Raw genomic sequence first — 21,919 nt, forward strand, 5'->3', positions numbered from 1 at the left:
AACTCCTGACAAAAAGAAAATAAAAATTGAACAATGAAGGCTGTGAACATGGAGCCCTTTCTCTGTGTGCTGATCAAACTGACAGCACCAGGGAAATGTATTCAAAAGTTATCCAGACAAATACTTCTCTTCGCAAATCATCCTTTTCTTTTCTCGTCTTGTCTTGTCTTGTCTTGTCTTTTCTTTTTCACCAGGGCCTTATTAAGTGGTCAAATTTGCAATCTTCCTGCCTCATGCACCACCATGCCAGGCTTGTGAGTTATCAATTTGATTAAGTAATAAATTCTATAATATTTTTATTTTAAAAATCTATAGCACTCAGGTCTGAGGCAGGAGGATTGCAAATTTGAAGTAAGCCTAGGCTACATGGCGCATTCAGGCCAACCTGAACTGTGTAATGATACTTTCTCTCAAAAAAAATTATGGGGGCCAGGGAGATGGCACAGTAGAATAAGCCCTTGCCTGGCAAGCGCAAGGGCCTGAGTTCAATCCCCGGTTCTGCCAAAAAAAATTATGTATATTTGCATTCACTTTGAGTTTTTGCTTTTCTGTTTTCTTGCATATTTTTATAGTTACTTTGTTTTTGACTATGTAGCTTTTCCCACTTTCTTATGCATTACAAGAGGAAATGTTGCAAATATATACTGTAAATACAAGAGCATTTGTTATGAATTTAGATAGATTTGCCTTGTTTTAAAACCAGATTATAATATAATTTTGAGCTACTAATACAGTTTAAGATTTTAAACCTGGCTCCAAATCCTTAATGTGTTTCTGGAATTAACCACAAAAACAAAATTCACATGGGGGAATAATCACAAAGGTACCAAGCATCAGGACACTTGAGTTCTAAGTGAGCCCTACTCTGTGGTGTTGGAGCTAGGAGCTCTCTATTAGGGCAGGATTTCTAGTTAACAAAGCAACTTTCCCTAAATCCCAAATCTGATGATTCCATTTTAATAGGGGTGGGAATGGATGGGCAAATGCACTTCAAGAATGACTGAGTGGAGGCAGGCAGGATTACCTGCTAGGCTTGTGACTTGAGTTTGGAATTGAAGGAGGAGCACAAAAGAGCAAGAGTCCCAGCCAATGATCTCGGTGAATTCTATTAGAGTTACCATATTCAGCACTTTTGACTAGCGAACAGAGGCACAGACCAGGTGAGTATCTGACCCTTCCACCGGGAACTACCATCGGGGAAACGCGTACCATTACAGCCTGGAAGTCTAGCCAAGGAACCAATGCGCCTGCGCTGCACGCATAGCCAATTGGAGCCCGACGCGCGCGTTGTGGAGTTTGGTTACACCCTTTCTGTTTGCCGGTAAACCTTAAAAGAGAGGAAAGTGCGCGTTAACCAATCAGATTCTAGAACGCACCAGCGCCGCTCTCCCTGGATCCAATTGCCTATCCCTGCAGGCTCAAACCACTGTTTCCAAGTCAGAGAACCAAAAAGGGTGCAGGCCAAGAATCTGCGAGTAGGACAACTGGAGGCCGGGAACCGAGAAAATGGATAGGTGCCAGGCCACAGTAGTACCATTCCTGCCTCCATCCGGGGCCTCTGCTGAAATCTCCTGCACAGGGTGGAAGTAGCCTTTAATGTCCCTTCTACCCATACAATGGTTTGTTCCGAAATAGACCCCACACCCTCCTAGCGGCACCTTCCAGAGGCTCTTGTTGGTCTGTGCCTCCTACAGCTGTGTAAAGTGGCTGTTTCCATCCTGTCATCTCACGTAGGCCCCCTAGTGGTGTACCCAAGGATGCAAAAAAGCCTAAGAAGTGTTCCTTCTTTGGGAATCCTCACGTGCTCCAGTGGACCCTGCCATCTACATCTCCCCACTTTTCCACACTCACGACCCCAGTAAGACTGACCCAGGCAGATTACGCAGATAGAAAAGACATCCATGTCCTAATTCCCTGAACCTGTGTCAAAAAGACTTTGCAAACTCGATTAAATTAACTGTCTTGGGATGATCTTTGATTATTCAGGTGGGCCCAGTTTAATCATAAGGATCATAATAAGTGGGAAAGAGAGAAAGGAGTGTCAGTGTCCATAAGACGACATTCTGGAGCATAACAAAAACTCCTAACAAATTTTAAAAGAATGGAAATAATGCACTATTATTATCAGACTGTTATGGAACTTTACTACAAATCAATGAAAAGTTCCAAATGTTTGGAAATTAAACACATTTCTAAATAAGATATGAGTCAAAGAGTAAGGCACAAAGCAAATTAGAATATATTTTTAATTAAATGATACTACAAATATATCAAAGTTTAGGGCACACAGGTAAAGGAGGGCTTAAAGGAAAACCATAAAATGCTTATTTACAGTACAAAATACTTCCATTAGAAAAGACTACTTCACATCAAATCGAAGCATCCATTTACAAAATTAGAAAAAGTCAGCAAATTTAACCTAAAAGATATGAAGAAATGATGAAAGAAAGAAATTTTAAAAATTAAAATAGAATAACAATAGAAAAAAATCAATGAAGGGCAGGCCAAATAGCTCAGTGGAATAAAGCACCTGCAGGCAGGCACAGGGGCCTGAGGTTCAATTCCCAGGCCTGCTGTGCCGGCCCCGCCCCCAGGGTACCGCTGAGACTGGGCGTGGTGTCCTGTGCACCTGTAATCTCAGCACTTGGAAGGCTGTAAACAGGAGAATCACTCCCAATGAAACCAGCGCTGGGGAGATAGCTCAGTAGAATAAGCCCTTGCCTGGCAAGCACAAGGGCCTGAGTTCAATCCCCGGTTCTGGAAAAAAAAAAAAAAAAAACAATGAAACCAAAAGCTAGTTCTTTGAAAAGATGAAAAACATTGACCAAATTATCCAGACAGAGCAAAAACATGAACAAAAAACAACAATAAGGAGACATAAATTACCAATATGAGAAGTGAAAGAGTGAGAGGGGTGAGTGAGGAGTTATCGTTTAGTAGGCATAGAATTTCAGTTTTGTGAGATGAAAAGTTCAGGGGACCGATTGTGGTAGGCATTGTACAGCAATGTAACTGTAATGCCACTGGACAGTGCACCTAAAAATGGTTCAAATGGTAAATATTCTATTTTACCAGTTTTAATTTAAAGAAAAAACTAATCAATGGCTGCTGCCAGTGCACCAAACTAGATTGCTGTAATGAAGAGGGGAGATCTCTTTACACACAACTGCTATTGACACTTGTCCCACTAGTCCTGTGATTCCAGAGGTCTGTAGCCCTCGCTGATCTGAAACTCCTGCTCCAAGCACCCTGCTGGTGCTGGAATCTGTCTTTGGAATTCACCATAGGGGTTTCGGTCTCATGATGCCCTCTAGATATGGGGAGGAGGGGCTCACTGGTCCTACTTCAGCATTCATTCCCTATGACATTGACCAGTTTCTGCAACTATGTGCCTTATCTAGGACAGTGACATCAACAACCTAGATAAATAGCTTTTTCCCAAATGGGTGGGTAGCTGACACTGATCTTCAACATGGCTTCTGTCTCAGCCACACAGCCCCAAGGTTACTGATCCGAATCCTGAGCAAGAAAAGGATATTTCCAACATCTTTACATAGTTAAACTCGATCAGATCTAAATGGAGCAGAGCACAGATGGAGTGGGGAGGGAGAGAAGGAGATAAAAAAGAATTAAGATGTGTTATGTACACGTACCAACTCCCCAGGATAAGGGTAACCATTATATATACTACAAACATGTACTAATAAAAAATAAAATAAAAATAAACGGGTCAGATTCCATGAGTCTTTTTCTGTAAGGAAAGGAAAAACCCCTGCTTTTTTTTTTTTTTTTGGCAGAACTGGGGAATGAACTCAGGCCCTTGCACTTGCACTTGCCAAGGAAGCGCTTATGCTACTGAGCCATCTCCTCGGCACCTCCCTGCTTTCTATTACTCACCTTTCCTTTCTTCTTAGTGCCTCTTCACCCAAATTTCAGAAACAAAAACAGTCATCAGGTAACATGGGGAGAATAAAAGTAATCAGCCAGTTACCCTGGCTTTCACCTTGCCCAAAATTGAGCTTAGCTGAACAAAAGTACTCAAATCAAAAATGATATAATTTAAGAATTCCTAGGTGTGGTGGCACATTCCTATAATCCTGGGGAGGCTGAGCCAGGAGTACCATAAATTCAAGCCCAACCTGGGTAACTTAGTGGCTGTTACAGTTGATATCTAGATATCCCCCCAAAACCTCATGCAGTCACAGGGGTGTTTGGGGGAGATGGCTGAATCTAGAGTATGTGACTGATTAGTAGTGCAGTCCTGGGGTTAAGGGTGCTGGGATTAAGGGTGGGTGATTACTAGACCTGTCCACTGATTGGACTGGTACCACCCTAATTCCAATAGACTAGATACAATAACAAGGGACAGAAAGAGGCTTAAATTGCTCTCTTGTTGCTTTTGCTGTCTTCTACCACTACGAACTGTTGCCTCTCTGCCATGTATAACTCTGCCTTGGAACCAGCCCATTATGGTACCTCCACAAACTGTGAGCCAAGTAAACCTTTCCTTTTTTTAACTTCAGGTGTTTGGTATTTTGTCTCAGCAACAAGAAAAGTAACTAAAGGACCGGCCAAATAGCTCAGCAGATGGGCCGTGGAGATGGCTCAGTAGGATAAGCGCTTGACTGGCAAAAAATAGCTCAGCGGATTAAAGTGCCTGCAAGCAGGCACAGAGGCCTGGGGTTCAATCGCCGGGCCTGTCATGCCAGCCTAGCCCCTAGGGCATGCTGAGATGGCAATTAAGACTGGGCATGGTGGCGCACACCTGTAATCCCACCTCTTGGGAGGCTGTAAACAGGAGAATCACTATGGGTCCAATCTAGTAGTGAGACCCTGAACACCCTGTAGACCTTTCCCTAAAATACAGGGAAAAAAAGAAAGAAAAGTAACTAAGAGAAAGACTTAATAGAACTTGTCTCAAAAAAAAGGGGGGGACTGGGGACGTAGCTCAGTGCCCCAGGACTGCACTACTAATCAGTCACATACTCTAGATTCAGCCATCTCCCCCAACTAAGCCCTGAGTTCAACCCTCATTATAAAAAGAAGAAGAAGGAAGCAGAAGCAGAATAGGAAGAGAAGAAAGAAGAGGAAGAAGGAAAATGAAAAAAGGGGTAGGAGAAGGGAAGAGAAAAGGAAGATAAAAGAAAAAGAAAAACTTCCACGCTGAGCACAGTGGTGCACACTTGCAGTCCAGGCTACACAGGAGGGTAAGACCACTTGAGTCCAAGAATTTGAAGCTAGCCTGGACAACAAGGTGAGACCCTGTCTCAAAAATAAAAAGGATTCCTCCTTCCATGCATCATCTATCACTTGTTTAAAATATCAAGGTCATCAAGGCTGGGGAATGTCAGGGCTTGTAAGTGTATTTGTAACACACAAGTACAGTGCTATGGAAACCCTTCCCTAGGGGAGCAAAAAAGGAGTCTCCAGTATTTTATGGAAGTTGCCATAATATTGGAATCAAAATTGAACAAGAAATTCTTAGTTAAGTTGTGTTTGTTTTAGCAATCCATTAAGTAAGAAAAAGTAGAAAAGAAGGGTTTTATGTGTTTCAAGTTTGCATTGAGGTGAAAGTTAAATAAGTGTCTAAAAATCTTTTGGAAATCAGGAAGCTATTAAAATGAAGAAGCAAGTTAAACAAATCTTCCAGAAAGCTGAAAGAGAAAATATGACACAATAAAAACTAAAGTCCTAATAAAAGTGGTCTAAAATTAAATTTGTATTGGGCATGGTGGTGAAAATCTGTAACCTCATCTACTCAAGAGGCTGAGGAAGGAGTTCTAGCCCAGTCTAGGCAAGTTAGTTATTTAGCAAGACCTTGTCTCAAAATAAAATTAAAAGCCTGGGGATGTAGCTCAGCATTCCCTGGGTTCAATGTCCAGTATACTGAAAAAGGAAACAGAAAAAAAAAAGAAAGTCTGTGAACATTGAGAACAGAAAACATTATCAAAGAAATGATGCGAGGCTAGAGATATAACTCAGAGTTAAGAGTGCTTGCCTAGCATGCACAAGGCCCTATGTTCAATCCTCAGTACCAAAAAAACAAGAAAACAAATGATGAAAGAATGGTTCTTTATAAATGAAGGCCCTGAAAATCCAGCACAAATGAATAAAGGCAGACAGGAGTCTTGCTGTAAAATTTAAGGATATTTTAAAAATACAAATAGTAAATGTTTGAAAAATACCAACAGCCCAAAACATGCAGGAAATCTGGGCATTTGTGGAAAATAAGCACATGAAAACATGTTCCATATAATGAAATGCAAATTAAAACTCCATTGAGATGCCACTATATACCTATTAAAATAGCTAAAAGTAAAAGGACTATAGGAACTTCACATTCAGAAAGATGTGGAGCAACTACTTCATATACTGCTAGTGGGAATGTAAAATGGTACAGAAGCATTTGAAGCATGTTGGCAATTTGACATTAAAGGTATAAAAAATAAATTCCACATGAATTTCTTTTTTTTTTAATACCAGGGATCAAACTCAGGACCTTGTGCTTGCCCGGCAGGTGCTTATGCCACTGAGCTATCTCCCCAGCCCCTCCACATAAATTTTTTTTCAAAATTTTATTGATAAACAGATAGCAATGAGACAGTTTCAAATCAAATCGTCCACATAAATTTTTAAAAATGAATCTATAAAGCAAGCAGAGCTTTAAAAGTATTGTTAAATGTGAATTAAAAGAAAAGACAACCTAGCATGTGCAAGGTTCTAGGTTCAATCCCCATCATCAGGGGAAAAAAAAAACAGAAGACAATATCAAAAGCAAAAGGGGGGTGTTATAAGAGAAAGCACACAGGAATATTAGGGGTTCTAAGTTTAAAAATTGATGAGGCCGGGGAGAGAGCTCAGTTGAATAAGCGCTTGCCTGGCAAGCATAAGGCCCTGAGTTCAATCCCTGGCTTCCCCCCCAAAAAATAAAATAAAATTGGCTTCATGAGACACTAATCTAACCTTCTCTGATCATCAGCCTCACAAATAGGGATAATGATGCAAGACTGATAATTTTAATGAGAAGGGGTTTATAAACAAGGAGATTATAATTTACAGTGAGGCAATGCCTAAGAGCACACACATTGTCCCTGGGAGAAACAGCTTCTGACCTCTGAGTTACAGGCCCCAGTTGTGCTCTGGGTGTGCCCTGGATTATCCCTGCCATGACTCTCATTGGCTTGTTCTGTCATAATCTTCCAGATGTTTCTGTGCTTTTCAGACTGAGCGCTTTTAGAAGTCACGTCCTGTATGAATCATACCTAGGTCCTCTGAGTCTCCCTAGCCCAAAGCTCAGGGCCTGATTTGCCAGAAGGTACTCAGACAAGTTTTTGCATTTTTGTTTTTGAGTTAAGAGGCATGTTCCTTCCTTAATCACATACAGCTATTATTAACCCAGCAATCTGTTCACTGCAAATACATATTGCTAGCAAGAGATCATCGGCAACCTCACTGCAATTGTCTGTCCAAGTGTATAGGAACCTGTTGACTCAGCATGCCAGGCCTGTGACTGGCTCTTGGAGAAAAGCCCTAAATCTTTAGAGTGTTCTGCCTGGTAAGTGTTATGCTTATGGGCTTTGGGCCACAGCTGTGCCAAGAGGACCACTTAAATTCATCCTAATAATGTAATTTGTGGTTGCATATCTAGTCTTGCTCTGGGGTGACTGGGATCTCAGTAGCCTAGGTCAGTCACACAAGCTTTGCATGCTTATGTGGCTCTTACCCAATAAAAATCTTGAACAGCAAACATTCTTCATTTGTCACACAGTATTGGTGGGAAAGTAGATTATTATTGTGTCCCTATCTGGTTCCACTGAAAAGACACTTGGAAGCTTGTAGTTGTTCTCTCCTGGACTTCACCCCATGTGACTTTTCCTGTATTGATTATTTTCTCTGACTTTAATAAACTGTACCTGTGAGTATAATAGTTTGTGAATCCAAGATCATAAAGCCTGTCATCTTAGGAATCCATGGTACAAAGAACTTGAGCCTTTCACTCCACACATATTATGCAAGTATCTAATACCAGTATATTTGCTACTTTTATAACTTATGTTGGATACTATTTTCTCAAATTAAACCCTCACTTAGGGGCTCCACTGCTTAATTCATAGAAGACTCCCTAGAGATGATTTACTGAGGGCTTAATGAATAGATTGGGCCCTCAGTAAGTTATTTTTGAATAAGCACAACATTGCCAGTATGGCTATTTTAGTTCCTGAGACATATATATATACCTCAGCCTTACACCAACAGAATTAAGTATGCAAACCCAGAGGTGAACAAAAATGGAAGGCCATTAAATAGATCTCTTTCACTCCTGGGTCTGTGTACCCTTCTGCCTTCTTGGCTGCTCCATTCACTTGGCAGGCATGTGTATGTCCTTTTCCTTTGTTCCTCTTCTGTACTCCAACTGCTCCTGCTCATGTTTGCCCCACAAGGCCTTTGTATCCCACATAGCCAATACCACATGTATTGGTTCACACTTACTCTGCATAGAAAGAGTAAATATTATAATTTCTACTTTAAAAATGAGGAAACTGACTCAAAAGATGCATTTTTCCCATCAAAAGGTCAGTGTGTTTCAGGATGGAAACTCATCGTTATTTCATACCATAGACTGTTAAGGAGACAACATAGATAAGACTCAGGTAATTGTCTTAGCAAGTTCTCCTGGTTCCTTTATCTTTGCTATGCAAGTTCTAATCTTTTGAGCCAGTTTCACAATGCAGGAATGTCACATGCATTTGAGGTAAAGCAGGACACCCTATATTTATTCTCTATTTGAAAAACATTTGGTCTTTTGGCATCAGTAATTTTTTTCTGGCTATCAGGTCTATTTATCTAGGCTGATCTCAAAACTCCAGGGCTCAAGTAATCCTCCTGCCTTAGCCTCCCAAGCACAGGAACTATAGGCATGTACCTCCATACCCACGTAGGGACATAAAATGTTTTTAAACCCCTTGAAGAGGTGTAATTTTTGCTTGTAATTTCCTAAGCAGATTCTGAATAGGATTTTTTTGTGCAGAACTGGTTCCTGAGAGAGGCATAATGATGCAAATGAGAGCAGAGATGTATAACATGCTGACACTCTGTATGCTAGTAGGGGTATAAAGCTACCAGGCATCTTGAAGGGCTGCTTAACTCTGAGATATGGTCACTGACAGGCCAATGAAAGATTTTATGGGAGAAAAGAGAGACTTGAGGCTGCTCCCTCCCACCTTTGAAGGACAGATGGGTTTGACGGGGATGTTGCAGCACTTTGCCATATGGTTTGTGACAAGAGTTCTTAACTGTCTCCCCACAAACCATCAAAAATGGCTTTAGAATTCTGGTTATATTTTTTCTGTAGGGCAATAAAGTATGTTTTTATGGAAAAACTATTTTAACAATTTCTGTATCAATGATTTCATCTAACATTCTTTGTCCAGTCAAACTCATGGCTGGGGACACTACCAAAGGCAACAGCAGGGGAATTCCCACAAGGGAATGACAAACCATTCCTACATAGGATTTCAAACAAGCACTGAAGGCCAGGTGACCTTTCAGAATTCCCCAGCATTCAGGAAATTTCCAGTGCAAGCTACAGGATTCTAATTGACAGTGTCAAAAGGAGCCCCACTAGGTTTGTCCACAGTGAGGGAATCAGGATGTGGAGTTTACAGGAAAGTTTAAGGAATACGGTTCCGGCACAGGGCTAATTTCTTTCAGTGTTTTGAGCAACAACTTGAGCAGCTTTACCAGTGCCTGAGAACAGTCAAAGGCCCAGCCTAGGTTCAAATCTGCAAAGAAAAATCTGCATGGATCTGAGTCATAGAGCAGTCAAGGCACTGTTTTACAGTACAAAAAAAAAAGCAGGAATGGGCAATATACAGGTATCATGAGGTCTGCCACATGTAGGGATATACTTTCAAGGAAAGCTCAGAGCCTTTAAGTAAAATAACTTGAGCACAGAAATAGAATTTTCGGGCTGGTGAGATGGCTCAGCAGACTAAGCACTTGCTTAGGCAAGCACAGGGACCAGGGACTGATTCCCAGCACCAAAGGTTGTGCCAGCCCTGCCCCTAGACACAATGAGCCAGCCACCTAGTCCAAAAGTAGTAGCACACGCCTGTAATTCCAGCACTGGGAGGCTGAAAACAGGAGGATCACTACAAATCCAAGCTGTGTAGTGAGACCCTGTATCAAATACATAAAAAGAATTCTCAAATCTGCTTCTTACTGGAGTCAGACATTGTGAAGTTTATGAAAACTGACTCACCTTTATGAGGATTAAATGAGTATGTACACATATGGAAACTTGCACATATCCAATAAATATGGGTTTCACTATAATTCCTGTTACTATTAAGACTTTAAAACTCAAACAGAGCTGCTGTTAAAACTGTTCCAGAGCCAGCCAACCAAATTCACAGACATCAAGCACTAACCAAAATTATGTGGAAGGGGGCTGGGGATATAGCTCAGCAGCAGAAGCACCTGCCTGACAAGTGCAAGGTCCTGAGTTCAATCCCCAGTAACAAAAAAAAATATCTGGGAAAATCAATAAAGAAATGACTTTTAACTTTGTACATACAAAAGGACAGAGCCAGGCATGGTGGCACATAACTGTAATCCCAGCATTCAGTAGGCTGAGGCAGGAGGATCATTGTGAGTTTGAGACCAGCCTCGGCTAGAAAGTGAGTTCAAGAAGGCCTGAACTACATAGCAAGACCCTGTCTCAAAAAGACAATCTCAGCAGATAGCTCTCCTCGTGATAACATCACTAGAAGAATCTTGCAGAGATGATGGGGTCTTACAATATTTGAAGAGATGACAAACTGGAGCTGCCTCTTCTAACTCTGCCAGTTAATGAACATGCAAAAGTAAGATTGGGGCAATCCAGAAATAGCTCATCCTGGGCAAGCCCTGCATTACATTACTCACAGCCATGCAGAGACCTTAATTCCAAAAACTAAAGATGTCTAACAGGAACACATTCAATAAATGTATAGAACAATGTATCTCAAGAGCATAAAAATCCTCAACCAATTTTTAAGACATACATTAATCATGACCAAATTGTATTTGCCCCAGGAATGCATCGTTGGTGTAGATATACAAATTTACCATTATAATTTACAGTAGCAAGATTGCAAGATTAATGGAGGGGAAAAATGCTATGACCATCTCAACAGAAACAACAATGAAACTCAACGTACAGTGAAGATGAACTCTCTCAGCTAAAATAGAGTGGAAAAAAGCAACTATACTCTGATAAAGTATACCATCTACCCAAAATGGTACATTAAACACTTAGATGAAATGTTAACTTCTTTTCCATTTCTGATCAGGGATAAGACAAGAATGCCCACTGTCACCATTTCTATTTCACACTGTGTTGGTGGGTCTGTCCAATGCCATAAAATTAGAAAGGGGAATAAAAAGTATGATGTTAAAAATGATAAAAACAACAGAGCCGGGGAGGTGGCTCAGTGGAGTAAGCAGTTCCCTGGCAAACACAAAGGTCTGAGTTCAATCCCTGGTTCTGCCAAAAAAAAAAAATGATAGAAACAAAAATATCTTCAACTACATTTCTGTATGTTGAAAACATCTGTTAATACTTTTTAAATTATTAAAGGAAATAATTTGACATCAAATACTTAGAAATAAACAAAAGTTACACCAGTCTTCTTTGCAAAAAACTGTAAAACTTTACTAGAAGAATTCTGACAATCAAGTATTCAGTATAACAGCTTGTGTGATTTTTTTCATCTTCTTTTAAGCCTGTGGTGGCCCTTCTCCTGTAATACAAACATAACCATTGAGAAAATTACTTAACTTAGATAAAACTAAAGGCATACAAAGGCTACTACAGTTTGAATTTTATAAAATGGATTGAAACTGGAACCCTAGGGGTAACCCTGTGGCTTAAATACAGTTAAACCTCATTACAGACTTTAAGGATAGACTTTTAGGCCTATTAACAATATGGTATGTTTTGGATTTTGGGGGGCTTTTGGTGGTACCGGGGACTGAACTTGGGACCTTGCACTTGCCAGGCAGGTGTGTAGGCAGCTGAGCTCTCTCTCCAGCCCCTAACAATATGCTATGATTTTCCTAAGAGTACATGTTGGTTATGTTGTTCAACACAGCAGTCTCTCCAGTAGTAGAAGGAAACAAACCGCTCAAGTTCACAATAGTAAACTAAGGTTGTTTCAAGCAGAAGTAAAAGCTTTTAGTAAAAAAAAAAAGTGTAAAAACCTAAGAAATAAAAGAAAGCTTTTCTAAAGTGTCATTTAAATGTTTCTATTTGAAATATTCTGAATACAAAGGTACCAAAAATTATAAATCACACTTCGAATTGCCTAAGTGAAGTAAACAGCAGTACTGCATTTGTTTTGTCTTTATTGTGAAAGGTATAAAAATTATTTGGGGGCTAGTTTAGCTCTTTATGGAGTTGATTTAAGTAAGACCACCTTTTGTCCTCATTCTTATCAATACTTCTAATTATGAATACCACCTTTCTTTTTTTCTTTTTTTTCAGGGGGTGGGTAACTGGAAATCAAACTCAGGACCTCATGTTTGCAGGCAGGCGCTGCACCACTGAGTTAAATCTCCAGCCCCATACACCTCCTCTTCACATGCTTAAAAGTGTTCCAGTTATTAAATGACCACACAAAGCCATTATTATCATGGTAATATCAAAATGTGAAGTACATAGAAAGATGAGGCAAATGAAAGGACATGGACAACTTGGTAAGAAATCTGTCTTTAAAAGGGGTACAGATCTAGCTTGATACAAAGCCCCTGGGTTCAACCCCTAGTACCACAAAAAAAAAGTCTCTTAGGAGTCTGACTAGGAGTAAGAAAAAGATTTTTAAAAAATAAAAAATGTAAAACTAGAAAGTTAAATACAGACACATAGATAATTATTTCTTTAGTATTTGCCAATGTCTTACTCACATTAATGTGAATATCTCGGTTTTGTCCATTTTTCTCAAGAATTTCTAAGCTACTGAATCTTTTCAGTTTCTTTTTTTTTTTTTTTTTTTTTTTTTTCCTTTTTATTTTTTATTTTTTTCCCATAATTTTGTATTTGGTTGCTGCAGGGTCTCGCTACACAGTTGAGACTCATAGTGATCCTCCTGCTTTCAGCCTCCCCAGCACTGGGATTACAGGTGTGCACCACCATGCCCAGACTCTGGCCAGCTCAGCCTGCCCTGGAGGGAGGGGCTGGCACAGCATGTGGTGCCAGGAATCAAATGCAGTCCCTGTGCTTTTGCCTAAGCTTGACTAAGCAGGTACTATAGTCCCCTGAGCTATCTCATCAGCACTTTTCAAGTATTTTCTAAAAGAATAATCTGAATGACATATTAGTTGCATTGCTTTTCATTTTTCTAGTAATTCATACTCACTTTATTATGAAATTTTTCTTTTTCCATTACATTTATTTTGGTGCTTTTAAAAAATGTTCTATATTAAATGTAATGCAATTTATCACCACTTTCTAACACATATATTTAAAACTAATTTTCCAAAGAGAATATTTTAGCTACATTTACTAGGCTCCTGAAAAAAACCTGAAAACTTATCTTTTAACGTGGTCAAACAAAATAGCTTAGCAGCACAGAAAAAAAAATTAGAAGACTAATACCAGGTACTTTGTGCTTGCATTATAAATCATGCAAACTAAATGTTCCTATATTCTATGTCTCATCCAACGTAACCAGAGTACAAAGAAACCAAAACTAAAAGTGGTTTTTAAACATCTGATTTGAACCATTTTTATAAGAGCAAAGCTGGGTTTAGGAGTTAAAGGATTCATCCAGAATCTCACAAATTATATAAGAGCTGGATCTAGAACATACTTCAGCATATTTCACAAACTCATGTATTATAAATGTATTATGTATTTGTTATTAGCTATAGGTATAAGAACTTACACACAAAAGAAAATACTTTCATACTGTATATTTCAATATGGCTTTGACCCAGTTTGTATCTCTAAGTGGGTAAATCAGGCATTTGGGGTATGAACTACATTTCAAATAATTTACATAAGAACTCAAGTTATTGAAGTAGTAATGTTATCTATTCTTAAAAATATAATACTAATACTGTAGAAAAGGGACACCCTATAATTTGTATGCTTAATGAGTAGCCTACCTGATCCTAGCAGTTTAGTGTAGTCCCATGCTGGCAGACGTTTCCCCTTGACATCTGGCCCATCTCCCCGCTCACGCCCAGTCTTGGGCTGCTCCACTTCTTCAAGATCTGCCTCCAGTTCAGGCCCTTAAAAATAAAAAGGTTATCAATTTAACTAGTAAATTATGAAATATTAGTAAGTGCATGATAAATATTTACCTCCTTCAGTGTCATGAAATAAAACCTGTAAGCTTGTTTGATAATAAATGTGATACATAAGAATCCCCAGAGTGTCAGAAGTGGTGGCACACATGTGGACTACAAGCACTCTGGGAGGTTAAGACAGAAGGATTCCAAGTTCAAGCCCATCCTGGGCAACCAAGTGACTGAAACTCAAAATAAAAATATAGTACTGGGAATATAACTCATTACAAAGGCACTGAATTCAACCCACAGTACTGCAACACAAAACAAAACAAAAAATCCCAAACACATTACTCAAGAGTCTACTGCCAGAAAACAGAAAAGCAAAAATTTCCAAATATTACCCTTTTCCTTTCCTAAGATTCTCCTCAGAACTTTCCTGCCCTGTGTACTTAATCTGTTACTGTACTTGTGATTATCCTTATCACATTAGTGATTTGAGTGTCTCTGACTCAAGGATGAAATCCTGTCTCTTAGTAGTAGTCTTAGGTCATTGGCACCCAGCATGTTACATGGCATGAACAGTCACCAAGAAATATTTAGTGAAAAAAATAGTCCTAAAATAATACAGAAGGGGGCTGGTGAGATGGCTCAGTGGTCTAAAGCACCTACTTAGAACAAACTTAGCAAAGCACAGGGACCGCGGTTCAATCCCCCAGCACCACATGCCAGCCAGCCCCGCCCCTAGGTGGGCTGAGCTGGCCACACACACAAAAATAAATAAATAAATAAAATAAACTTAAAATAATACAGAAGAAAAGCCCAAGCTGATGAACATTCTGCAAACCAAATAGTCCCAGGATATTTTTTTAAATTTTTATAACTCTTTAAAAAAACTGATCTCGTCTTACAAAGCCACTCATTTTTTTTAAAAATCATACTAGGCAGGTACACTGGCAAACACCTGGAATCCCAGCTCCTTGGGAGGCTGAGGCAGGGGGGTTACAAATTTGAGTCCTACCTGAGCAACTCAGTACAATCTTGCCTCAGAAAAGGGCTATGGATATGGCCCAAGGCAAAGGGCCTGGGACCAATCCCACATACCAAACAAAAACAAAAAACTAAACCAGACACTATGCCTGATACTGAAAATTCAGTATCTTATCCACTTTTTATCAAACTTATATAAAAAATCAATTAAAAGAAATAGCATCTATAATCCTCTAACTTATTTCTGAAGTTGCTCTTTCTTCACTGAAAAGGATTTTATTTCAGGGCCACTACTGAATTACCTTACAGTACAGACAACTGAATTTTAAGATTTTTTTTAAAAAATAGTTTTTTGCAATATGGATATAAGGACACGGACTTTGGATCAATATGCACAGTATGTATTCCCCAATCCAGTGTTCTTTGATAAAGCACAACCCTGAGCCTCAGTTCTCTCATTAGAAAATGGAAGCATTTTATCAAAGTGAGGGGCTCCTGTAAGCTAAGCTAACATCTACAACCCACTCACTGTTCTAACCAATTTTCAGGCACTGTTTCTAAAGTTTTCTTTCTCCTTTTCTGGCATGTCTAAGTCCAGAGCACATATGGCTATACAGAAGCCACATAGGAGCGCACACGCATACACCAAGCATTCTTCTTCCCCTTCCCTTCACCTTCAGCTGCAGGTTCTTCATCGTCTCTCTTCTGACCAGGTGCATCTGCTTCCACTTGTTCAGGTTGTTCATGACTGGGCTGCTGGGCCTGGGGAGGTGTGTAGAAACAAAAAGTTTACTAGTACATAACAATAATACAAATCTACAGAGTACATATGTATGTCTAACTATAAGTAAGTGTAAAAGACAATTTTCTAACATTACTCTTTATACTTAATAAAATTTCTCTTCCAAAGAGAAATGAATGTTACCTACAAAGACTTTAGAAGCTATTTTAAAATGCGCTGGAATGGATGTGTGCAACATTAATTAAAAAGCATAAGAATAATAAGCAAAACCTGAGGAAAATTAAGACTATCAATCCAGGCAAACCCAAAGCACCTAAATAAATGTTCCTTAAATAAAATTCCATTACTTTATTATCATGAAAAACCTTTACTGTGGGGCTGGAGAGATGGCTCAGTAGAATAAGCACTTCCCTGGCAAGTGCAAGGGTCTGAGTTCAAACCCCGGTCTGGGGAAGAAAAAAAAAAAAACCTTTATTGTATCTCTACTAGATTAAAAACACTCACAAATTTCTAATAGAAAACATTAAAATCAAGCAATGACCGTGACTCATCCTCATGGCTGACACTGACAAAGGATCTACAAAGTGCAGTACAGGGCTACAGGATAAATCCTGAGGGTACTTAACTGACCTTATCAGATACAAAAGTTACATTTCTTGTTATATAGGTCTTGCTTTATCTTGGTCTTAACCATCCAGCAGAAAAGTATAAAAACGAGGTGTATATATAGTAAAGACATATTAATATGATGAGCTGTAAAAGGCTCAAGTCAATAACTTCTGAGGATAACCCACTAATATTATAGACTGCTAGACAGTGTTGGATTGTTTAGCTGAATTCAAACACCTATAGTATTTAGATGCCAATAGAATATCCATCTCTGACAGGACTAAACAAAAAAAAGGGGATACAAGGGAAAGATCATTTTGTATTTATATATACAAAATAGTTAGGATAGATATACAGCTACTTTCGCTTAATTCAATGAGAAGAAAGAGGTGTACTAATAGTGTTTGGACAGGATATCCTGTCTGCTTCTTGTACTATGGATAACCACTAAGAAGGTAACAATGTACAATGTATTGATTATCAAAACTGTCCTATTAATCAGCTTTGAAACTGTCTCATTCATATTTGCTTCTCAATAAAATTAAAATTAAAAAAGAAAAAGAAAACATTAAAATATTAAAGCACTCACAACCACAGGCTCAGGTGGGCAAGTAGGTTCATCATCTCTTTGTCCTTCAGATTTAGATGTTGAACTTACATCCTCACTCATATTTCACACTGAAAGCAGAATAAAATTTTAGAAAACCCACTTAGAAGGGTATCTAAGGACTCATGTTGAATATAGCTCAGTGGTACAGTACTTATCTAGCACACGTAAAGCCCTGAGTTGATTTCCCCAGCATCAACACTCACCCAAAAAAAACAGGTAACTATACTTGACCACTTCTAAGAGCAAATAGTGACATGTACTTGTTTTCAATGCTAAATATTTCCAGAATACAGTCTTAGAATAACTTTAAGTATGCCTGCTTTGCAATCATACCAGATCTGGCAGCCTAAAAAGGCAACCGTCTATGTCACAGCCAAGGTGGTGGAGAAATTGTCTTAAAATGTATTAAGGCACATGGCAAAAGCCAAAGTTTTGTTTCACTGGATTCCCCATCATGGAGGTAACTTAGGGCCCATCGTGGACATAGTCAAGAAAACACTAGAAAATTAAAACACAAGTGACTACTGCTTACATTACACTCCCTCTAACTAGGACTATATACCACCTACAACAAAATTTTGTGATAATCTACCCCTTGCTAGTCTCTCCTCATACCCTCTAAGACCATTTTGATATGTCTCTGGCAGGGATGAGAAGCAACAAGTGACCCTCACTAGACCCTCTATAAAACCCAGGATGCAGTCACAACCCCACAGCACCCCAGATTTCAAGCTCTTTTCTCACTGTGCACACCAACTCCCTGTTAGGTCCCCATGTAGGGCTCTATCAGCTGCCCCAGGTGCTCCTAGAACAGATAACTCCAACCACACTGACCTCCACCAGCACTGACACTATCTGTACCTGAATCCTTCCCTTCACCACTCACCTTCTTCCCTTATCCCGGGCCACCAAAATGATGAGGCACAAGTCAGCGGTGGCTCTGCCTGTGAAGGCAAGGACCACGACCTCGAGGCCTTTCCAACTCCTAGGCTCTGCAAGCTCCTCTTCACACCCTCACACTTCAGTTTTTGGGAGGACTTATCTGGGGACCAACCAGCTACATCCCAGAAGGTGAAAAAAAGTCAAGACCACAGGAACATAACCACCTGGCTCGGTGCTCATCCCCAAGTACACAGCGGCCTCACCCAGAAGGCAAGAAATTGGGCATGCGCATTGAGGCCCATAGCTACCTCCCGGCCGTGGCTCTCTGTTCCACCCCAGAATCTGTTGTTAGCTGTTCCAGGGACCTATTAAACTGAGATACCTCCACACACGACTCCCCTTCCCAAACCTCTTTCATTCCTGCACAAGCCGAGCAGACAATAAAGCACATGGTGGCTATGCTGCCAGAGAAAAGGTTGACAATTCTGAGGCCTTTCCTCTTCCAAAAACTTGAGATTGCTGTGCCCGAAACCGACTAGATCCTCCTCATACTTAATACACACTGATCTATTTATCACAGTCCCACCAAGTAAAAACGATGTCAAGACACAGAACACGACCGACCAGCACAGCCATGAAATCACCACGCAGCGTGCGCTGGCCTAAAATGCATAATGCACATGCGCGCTGCGGCCCGCAACAGCCTCCCTGCCCCACCTCCACCCTGGGTCATCACCAGGGGCACAAAAACCTGTCCTTTGTCGGCTGCTTCAGGACCCTATGGAATTCGGTTACCTCCAATCTCACCTTCTCCTCCTCCCACCGTCGTTCCTCATATAGACCCACCCAACACCAATGACAAAGCCTATGGTGGCAGAGCCTGTGAGGAAAATACAAAATGGCGACCTCGAAGTACTTCCTCCTCCAAGGGCCCAAACCATCGCTGCTCAACCAGCCCAAGCCCTCCAGCTCCCCCCACACACTTAAATTTTCTAATAAGACTAATCTAATTACCTATCGCTGACGTCCACACAGGTGACAAGTCTAGACGCAGGTACACCACCGGCACACCGACCGATCCTCGAAGGCCACACACTGCGTGTTGGCTGATGGGAGTTCTGCGTGGGCATGCGCACTGAAACTCATGCCCCTCCCCCCCACGTGCGCATTGCCGCCACACCCAGGTCTCTCTTGAGGACACCAGGGTTTATTCTCTCAACAATTCCATATGACTGTTGGACACAGTTGTCTAAAATAGTATCTATCGGGCCGGGGAGATAGCTCAGTGGAATAAGTGCTTGCCTGGCAAGTTCAAGATCCTGAGTTTGATCCCTGGTACCACCAAAAAAAATAAAACAAATAAAATAGTATCTATCCCCCCTCAAAACTTAGCTCATCATGGGGCTGGAGAGATGGCTCAGTGGTCTAAAGCACCTACTTAGAACAAGCTTAGCAAAGCATCAGGGACCGCGGTTCGATCCCCCAGCACCACATGCCAGCCAGCCCCGCCCCCTGGTGGGCTGAGCTGGCCACACACACACACCACTCTCTCTCTCTCTCTCTCTCTCTCTCTCTCTCTCTCTCTCTCATAAATAAAAAAAATTAAAAAAAACCTTAGCTCATCTTCAAATGACCCTCAGTCCCGCCATGGCTCACTTTCCTCCCTTGCTCCAGCCCCACGAGTTAAGGGCCATGGTGGTTCCCTGTAATGGGAAGTAGACTTCATGTCAAAATAGCAATAGCGTACCAGCCCCATCCCCGGGGCGCGCTGAGATGGCAATTGAGACTGGGCATGGTGGCGCGCGCCTGTAATCCCATCACTTGGGTGGCTGAACACAAGTGCATCACTCCGAGTCTGATCTAGAAGTGAGACCCTGTAGACCCTGTAGACCCTGTCCTAAATACATAAAAAATAGCAATAGCACCATATTCCACAGAATTTACACAATACCAATAGTCTCAAAACCTAATATTCAAGTGTTCAGCCTATAATCAAAATTCAAAATATGAATAACCTGGAAGACTAGACATATTCTAAAAGGTAATCAACAAACACCAATGCAAAAAAAAAAAAAGCAAAATATTGTTGGGATTATTTTACAGTTTTTAAACTGCTGCTTTAAGCCAGACATGGTGGCACATGCCTGTTAATGCTAGTACATTTGGAGGCTGAAGCAGAAAGATAAAAAATTTGTTTGTTTTTTTTTTGTTTTTGTTTTTGTTTTTAAAGATAAAAAATTTGAACCTCGGCAATTTATAAATTTAGCAAGACTCCATCTAAAAAAACTAAAAATAAGGACTGGGGAAATAGTTCCTAAGCACCTGTCTGACAAGCGCAAGGACCCAAGTTCGATCCCCAGCACCACATGCCATGCCGGCCCCGGAACCCCAGGGGTGTTGTGCATGCCACCAAAACTGAGTGAGATGTTGCACGCCTGGAATCCCAGTGCTGGAGAGGCTGAGACTGGAAGGTTACTATAAGTTGAATTGAGTAGCAAAACCCTATATCAAATAAATAAATAAATAAAATAGCCAGGCATATTGGCGCAAGTCTGTAATCCCAGCATTTGGGAGGCTGATTCAGGAAGATCCCTGTGAGTTTCAGGCCTGTACAAACGTGGGACAGGACAACCTGGAAGTTCTTGTGACTAACTAGCAGTGTGAGAAGCGGAAATTTCATAGTAAGCTCTGTCAAGGCCAGCCCAAACTATATAGCAAGACAATGTCCAAAACAAAACAAAAAATAAAAATTTAAAAATGGTTAAGGGAACAGCCAATGCAACAGCCCTGCTTCAATCAAGCAATCACAAAATCTTGAAACAAATGTATAAATAGAAAATCTTGGCACAGTTCCAGAGATATGGCTCAACAGCACAGCAGTCTGCCTGGCAAGCACAAGGCCCTGAAATTGTTTCTCAGTACCCCCCAAAAAAATTCTTGGCACAAAACAGATACACTCGGGGTGAGGATGTAACTCAGTGCCAGAGCACTTGCCTACTATGGATGAGGCCCTGGTTTCAATTCCCAACACCCAAAAAAAAAAAGTGAGACAATATTTTTGTAGAAACAAATGGATCCAGGCATGATGGTTCATGCTTGTAATCCCAGCACTTGAAGGCTGAGGCAGGAGGATCACTGGAAGTTCAAAGTCAGTCTGGGCTACAAAATGACTTCAAGACCAGCCTGAACTGCATAATGAAACCCTGTCTCAAAAAGACAAAAAAAAAGAACAAACAAAAAAAGAAAGAGGATAAAAGGTGAAATTTTGAAAGTGAAAAATATAACCAAGCTAAAATCCCACTGAATGGGTTCAATAGTAGAATAAAGTTCAAAAATAAAATGTAAATTTAAGATAGGTCAGTAAAAATAATTCAGTCTGAAAAACTCAGAAACCTTGGAAGAGGGCCGGCCAAATAGTTTAGGGGATTAAAGCACCTGCAAGCAGGCACAGGGGCCAGGAGTTCAATCCCCAGGCCTGCGATGCTGGTGCTGGTCCCGCCCCCCCCCCAGGGTGCTCTGAGACGGCAATTGAGTCTGGGCATGGTGGCACACACCTGTAATCCCAGCACTTGGGAGGCTGTAAACAGGCAGATCAGTACAAGTCCGATCTAGTACTGAGACCCTGTACACCCTGTAGGCCCTTCCCTAAAATACAAAACAAACAAACAAAAAAAAAACCTTGGAAGAAAAATGAAACTTCAAGGACCTATAAGAAAACACTGACATGTCAAAAAAAATAATAATAGGACCCAGTCCTAGCCCAGGTCCAGTGAGTGTGTGGAGAGCTTCCTGCTAACCTGCGCCGGCGGGACCAG

The 21,919-nt window shown here is 40.6% G+C and overlaps 1 protein-coding gene across 1 annotated transcript; it reads right to left on the reverse strand.

Moving 5' to 3' along the window:
* Positions 1-1,226: 1,226 nt before the first annotated feature.
* On the reverse strand, positions 1,227-17,282 carry LOC111814067 (X antigen family member 5-like). Its single transcript, XM_023706563.1, has 4 exons — positions 17,202-17,282; positions 15,906-16,023; positions 14,149-14,274; positions 1,227-1,327 (listed from the first exon to the last, which is right to left on the reverse strand). Exons 1-4 carry the CDS (start codon positions 17,280-17,282, stop codon positions 1,227-1,229), a joined length of 426 nt encoding a protein of 141 aa, XP_023562331.1.
* Positions 17,283-21,919: the final 4,637 nt, after the last annotated feature.

This window comes from Octodon degus, unplaced genomic scaffold (genome assembly GCF_000260255.1).
Source record: "Octodon degus isolate 3935 unplaced genomic scaffold, OctDeg1.0 scaffold00263, whole genome shotgun sequence".
Taxonomy (NCBI): domain Eukaryota; kingdom Metazoa; phylum Chordata; class Mammalia; order Rodentia; family Octodontidae; genus Octodon; species Octodon degus.

Bases quoted from the DNA above. Each gene is read 5' to 3' on its own strand.
- LOC111814067 (XM_023706563.1), bottom strand. From the start codon at position 17,282: ATGAGTGAGGATGTAAGTTCAACATCTAAATCTGAAGGACAAAGAGAT. The intron at 14,275-15,905 runs GTATGCGTGTGC...TTTATTTTTAAG, and splicing joins GGGGAAGAAGAATGCTTGGT to GGCCTGAACTGGAGGCAGAT. The intron at 1,328-14,148 runs GTAGGCTACTCA...CTCTCTTTTAAG, and splicing joins CACTAAACTGCTAGGATCAG to GTTTACCGGCAAACAGAAAG.